The sequence below is a fragment of the Eimeria mitis genome, genomic scaffold (genome assembly GCF_000499745.2).
Source record: "Eimeria mitis Houghton genomic scaffold, Emh_scaff402, whole genome shotgun sequence".
NCBI lineage: Eukaryota > Apicomplexa > Conoidasida > Eucoccidiorida > Eimeriidae > Eimeria > Eimeria mitis.
The window spans coordinates 6,904-12,543 of NW_013572354.1; the positions used below are offsets into that span (position 1 = coordinate 6,904).

A 5,640-nucleotide genomic window follows, 5' to 3' on the forward strand; every position below is an offset into this window, starting at 1 on the left:
CCGTAACACGACAGCTAGTATCTTTGTACACTGGTCTCTAGCATGCTCTGTTGGGAGTTGGTATGTATTTACACTGGCATGTACGCTGGCTGCAGGGGCACAAGTGAATGTCGGTAATCTGTCTATGCGGGTAGTGCATGCATTCCGGGGAGGCTAGGTCACTCGCGTATTGGGGGGTGCCTTGAAGAAAGAGTTAAAACAGAGTGTGATGAGACTCGTGAGTATCTGCCTCCTCTCCGCAGTAGCCACATTCATTTGTGCAGCGATGGCCAGGATGCTTGGAGAGTGGTGGAAGGAATGTAAACTGCGTTTTGGGGTTAGTATCGAGGACTCACGCTAAGCTTGGTAGCACAGTACGCTTCATCCGGGCAGCAGCGAGCAGCGAACCATACCCCTCTAGCAAGGCTGTCGGCTACATAGAGCTGGTTCGTTGAAAGAGCGCCAGGGGGAAATAAAGATTTTCTATTATGTCCAAAATGTTTGAAAACCCAGGACCTTCCCCTTTTGCATAAAAAATATTGATGAGCATCTGCCGGCTGCTGGTAGAGACGCGGTTAACTGCTGGGCCGCTCGTCGCACTAGGACGAGCATAAGGCCCGCAACCTGGGGCGGGAGCCGTGAGGACTTCCTTACTACCCGTGAGTTGTATTTTCACCGGAGTTGTGCTTTTGCCTTCCAAATGCACCCGAAGGTCTGTATTTTTTATTTGGGTCTGTATTGTCATCTCCCTCATAAGAGGGATAGGCAAGACAATGGCAGTCGTATATACAACCAGTGGCATCACTTCTCCGGAAAGCATCCAGAATATAGAAGCTCTCCAAAATGCGCCACCATGTAGGTTTATCCACCGGCCAACAGAGGAACGGTGTATAGCAGGACTGGGAAGGGTTAATCCTGCGAGAAGTATTAGCTGAACAGAAGTCCGACGATGGGCTCAGAGATTCTGTATCAATGGTTCATAGTAGGGCTATGTCCTGCAGAAAGGCAACAGGTAACCGCTCGAGCTGCGGAGAGGAAAACAAGGGTTAAAAGGGTGGAACTCGCCCAGACGATGGGGTGATTATGCTCCAGAAAGGTACAAAATGGCGCTTCCATTGCTGTAGATAGAAAAAAAGAACAACCCTTTGGATACGATCCAGAGGAAGAGCCTATGCATGCTGGAGAAGTGACTTCCAGCCCCGCAAATTGACAGGTACGACGCGAGAACAGACGAAACAGGCTAATCAGGCACTCAGAAAGGAGGGGGGACAGTACACAGGGGAGCATTTGCTTCTGTTGCAACGATCAAGGCCACGTAGCTCGGGACAGCAGACTTCTAAAAAGAACTCGTGAACTAAAGAAACAAGAAGTTGAACGGTGCAGTCATCGGAGCCGACAAGGATACCAGGAGAACGTCCTGGCAGCAAAGGAACGGCCCACCCAAGGGGAGGAAATTGTGCGGGAGTACAGCCTGCCTGTCTGCTAATATGAGCTGTCGCTGCAATGGGGTTTCGCCGAGGGCAAGCAGGATGCAAAAGAAACAATAAGACTGTGGGCACCAGATGCAGGCTCAAGATAGCCAGGGCATATTACCATGATATGGGAGTTCCAGGTTGGAGAACTTCACTGCCGTATAGTCCTAGGCATACCGCGAGGGAACCACTGGAGGTGGCTCATGCGAACACCATGCGATATTATTATCCTGCGTGTGCCGGGAGCCAATGCTACAGTATACCTCCCAGAGCTCCCAATAGATGTTGTGTTCTCTGCAGTAAGAGGAGTGGAATCAATGTTCCAAGAACAAAGCAGCTAGGCGACTCCTATGCAGTTCACAAAGGCACTGCAGAAAATGAAGGATATATGCATGCGCTCCGTCACAACACTTTTCTGTATTCCTCAGTTTGGGGGGTTCGATCCAGTTAACACCCGAAGGACAGCAGAACTGGGCACAATCGAAGGAGTAGGTTGCGGATGTTCGTTACTATCAGTTGGGTAGCAAGGATCATCAACCATGCAGGCCACCCGCTGGACTTCCAGAGCACAGTATTGGGCTTATAGTGTTGATTTTTCATGTAAACAATACACCTCGTATAGCTTCATCTTTCTGCAGCAGGAGCCATCAATACCGAGAGAAGATCGACACCATCCGGAGGTGGCCGCTTCCCCCCAACACTTGTATGAACGTTCACAAATTTACTGGTGTCGCCTCACGCTACCGTAACTTCATCCCTGAGTTCACTCTCATCGTTTGCCTTCTAAAAGATCTAATCAGCAAGCAAAAGCAACTTATTTCGACGCAAGAAAAAGAAGAAGTCGCCAGAAAACCCACAATACACCTACCGGCATGACCACTGGCCTCGCCCCCGTAACTCGTTCCCAGTTGATAGTGGGCTTGACCTCAAGGTGAGACTCAGTAGCAACAGCTCGTTAGGATTAGTATCGACGCTAAAGCCTAGGAATGGGGCTTACATACTTCTCCATGCGCGCTGCAGTCGTAGCTCTGTGGGGTCTATCTACCCCTAGTTGCCTTCACTGCTGAGAGTGTAAAATAATAAGAATTTCAGTTTGTGTGTGCGATAAGAGCTTTTTCTTGGGCGTGACAGAGCTCGTCGTGTCGTCTGAGTGAATATTTTGAGCCGATAGGGTTGCGTGTGTTTGCCTCATCGAGTGGTGGCTCGCACCACCCACCCCGGTAACACACTGTATACACGAGCGTGTCCACTGGTGTCAGTGGTGCGCCTGAAACAGCAGCCGCAGTGGAGAGATGCGTGTCTATGGGTCTCAGAGCTGAGCATAGAACAGCTTTCTGGTGCACATTGTATCGTGCCTTTTCAGAATATGAATAGCTGCTGCTGACGGCCGTCTCGGGATGAAGGAGAAAAAGAGATAAAAAAAGAAGAGAGTCTAGGGAACCTTTTTAATTGCTTAATATGATAACTTGAGATTAGTTTTATCGCTTTGTCTTCTGCTGTTGCTAGCTGGTGGTTGTGGGGGTCCTACACCTGTATATGAAGGTTGAGGAGGGCTCGATGGTGGCGGCTGGATCCTCCTGGTCTGTTGGGGTGTATAGGGTGTTCCCATGAAGGAAAACTTTTTAAATTTAGCAAATGAGTCAATTGAATGTTTCTAAAAACAAATACAAGTTTATTTTTCTGGATTCTGCACTTCATCACGAGCCAGAGGCAGAGGAGGAGCAGCAGCGGCTCCGCGGTCGTCGCTCCGTGGCTTCTACGACAGCAGCAGCTATCAAGGAGAAGAAAAAGAAAAGTAATTTTGAATTTGTCTGTATCTCCTGAAAACTATTTGATTCTTTAGTGTCTTATGCATCGAGTTTCGGCCTTTTTTTCTGCATATGCACCTGCGTATACACCCCAATATTCCGCTGATCCACCGGTCCTGGTTTCGTTACTCGCTTGGGGTGTAACGACACGATATTCTTCTTTGCTTTATGCGTATGCATCGTGAGGGTTTTTAAAACTTTCTTGTATTTTCTTTATTATGAAAGGCTTCTAAACTCTATCACCTTTTGTGCATCAGCTCTTTGCTTTCGTCAACACCACCGAGCGGCCCACAGGCAGCCAGAGAAAACCCTTCGCTCTGAATACCGCATCCATACACCCCCCAAATTTGTATGAAGAGCTTTCGTGTTTATATGGATCATATGAAAGATCCCGCCGACGGCTTCTTCTGTCTACACGTTTCTCTCTCTTGTCCCTGAGACTGTGGCGTTCACTTCTATTATACAAATTCGTATTCACCTCTACTTCTTCTCCTCGTGCAGAGATACTGCAATTCAGCAGCAACTGAGACTGCTGCCTTCGACTCTCACCGGGTTTTCAGCTGTATCTGCAGCTCAGCAGCAGCACGAGAAGAGGTGGCTGGCTCTGCCCAACTGTTATGGATGGTTGTTGTTGAGATCTGTATTTTGAGTGGCGGCGTTGATATGTATCTAAGAAAAGAAGTATTTAATTGAATTTGTTGTTGTGTTTTTATCTGTTTACTTTTCCCAAAAAAAAAAAAAAAAAAAAAAAAAAAAAAAAAAAAAAAAAAAATCAGCAGCAAGCCTCACGCAGTGCAACTGTCTCAGCTGCTGCGGTGTACAGACAGCCCGTTATAAAAGGATGGCTGAGACGGGTGTTTGCAGCAATCATAATTCTGCATGCAGTCTGCTTTCTATACCCTCAAAAACCCCAAGAAAATGCCCCTGTGGATATATATGCAACACAGAAGGCAGCGACGAAGACAGCACAACAACAGCCCCCCAAACCCCCAACTCAACTGAAGCTTCTGGCGCTGCTGCTCGCCATCTTCATCTCAGGTGTATAGACAGCTCATCTGTGTCAATAAAGGGGTTTCAAAGGGCTGTACAGACACCCGGAATGTCAGCAGCAAATGAGATGCAGCAGCAGCTGCTGCAGCAACAAAGCAGCAACGACGAGCTGACAGCAGCAGCAGCAGCAACAGCTGCAGCAGCAACTGCAGCAGCAGATGCAGCAGCAACTGCAACAGCAGGAGCAGCAGCTGAAACCATTCATATAAAGCTGACGCCGGCTCCTAAGCAAGGGCAAAGCCCCTCCCCCAGTTGCTGCCCTCAGGGGATAGCTAGACTACGCCCCACCCCTAGTTGTAGCAGCAGCAGCAGCAGCAGCAGCAGCAAACAGTGCATGCAGCGCGGTGCTGCTGCTGCTGCTGCTGAGGGTTCAAGTGAACAGAATGTAATATCTAAGGCGGATGAAGCAAAGGCAGAAGCAGTCGTTGCACCGCCCGCGGCGGCTATAACCACGCAGCAGCAGCAGCAACAGCAGCAGCAGCAACAGCAACAGCAGCAGCAGGAGTTGCAGCAGCTACAGCAGCTGCTGGAGGAGTACAGTCTTCGTCGTTCTGCGTTTGAACGCAACAGCAGCCAGAGATATGAAAGAGTATTAGAAGCAGCAAAACCACGGAGGCGATCGAGTGCAATATGGAATACAAGCAGCAGCAGCAGCAGCAGCAGCAGCAGCAGCAGTAGCCAGCTGCGGCTGCAGCTACAGGTTCCCTCTGGTGGGGGGCCCCCGCATGCATCTACGCATGCACGACGAAGGGGGGGGGGCCCCCATGACGGCGATGCAGCTGAAGCAACGATGACCTCTTCGTCAGGAGAAGAAGCTTCGTGCAGAACAAATGATGAAACAACAAGCGGGAGAGATAGCCAGGGGGGGGCCCCCTCGCAGCAACATGAAGGGGGGGGGGCCCCCCGGAGAAGCCGAGGGGGAGCTCATCGTTCTTTTCCTTATCGGCAGTTTCATGTACACCACTTTCTGCCTGAGCCGCAGAATAAAGTTGGTTTGTTGACGCACCCAACGCCAGCACAATTCAATAAATATCCGAAAGCTAGAGGTGTATGGTTTGACCCACATAGAAACCTCGTTCGTACATGCTGGAAAGAAAACGGAAAAGCAAAAACAATGGGTTTCCCTGTTAATAAATTTGGTTTAGAGGAAGCAAGAACTTTAGCTGTAGAATATCATTATTATAAATGTCCTACTGATCCTCTTCCTGATGATTTGCTTTCTCTTGTTCCGAGAAAGCCACCACATGCATATGGTTGGTGTTAGCTAGCTAGCTAGCTGTGTATACACCTGAAATATAAAGTGGGAACCTTGTCTAAATCATCAAACTTCA

At 49.1% G+C, this 5,640-nt stretch overlaps 1 protein-coding gene across 1 annotated transcript in view; it reads left to right on the forward strand.

Annotated features, from left to right (window-relative positions):
• Positions 1 to 4,358: 4,358 nt before the first annotated feature.
• EMH_0011120 (uncharacterized protein) overlaps positions 4,359 to 5,640 on the forward strand; it is a gene marked incomplete at both ends in the record, with an annotated part of 2,418 nt that continues 1,136 nt past the window's right edge. Inside the window, one exon of the mRNA XM_013499125.1 lies at positions 4,359 to 5,019. Coding sequence (XP_013354579.1) covers positions 4,359 to 5,019 — 661 coding nt within the window. The remainder of the gene's footprint in view (positions 5,020 to 5,640) is intronic.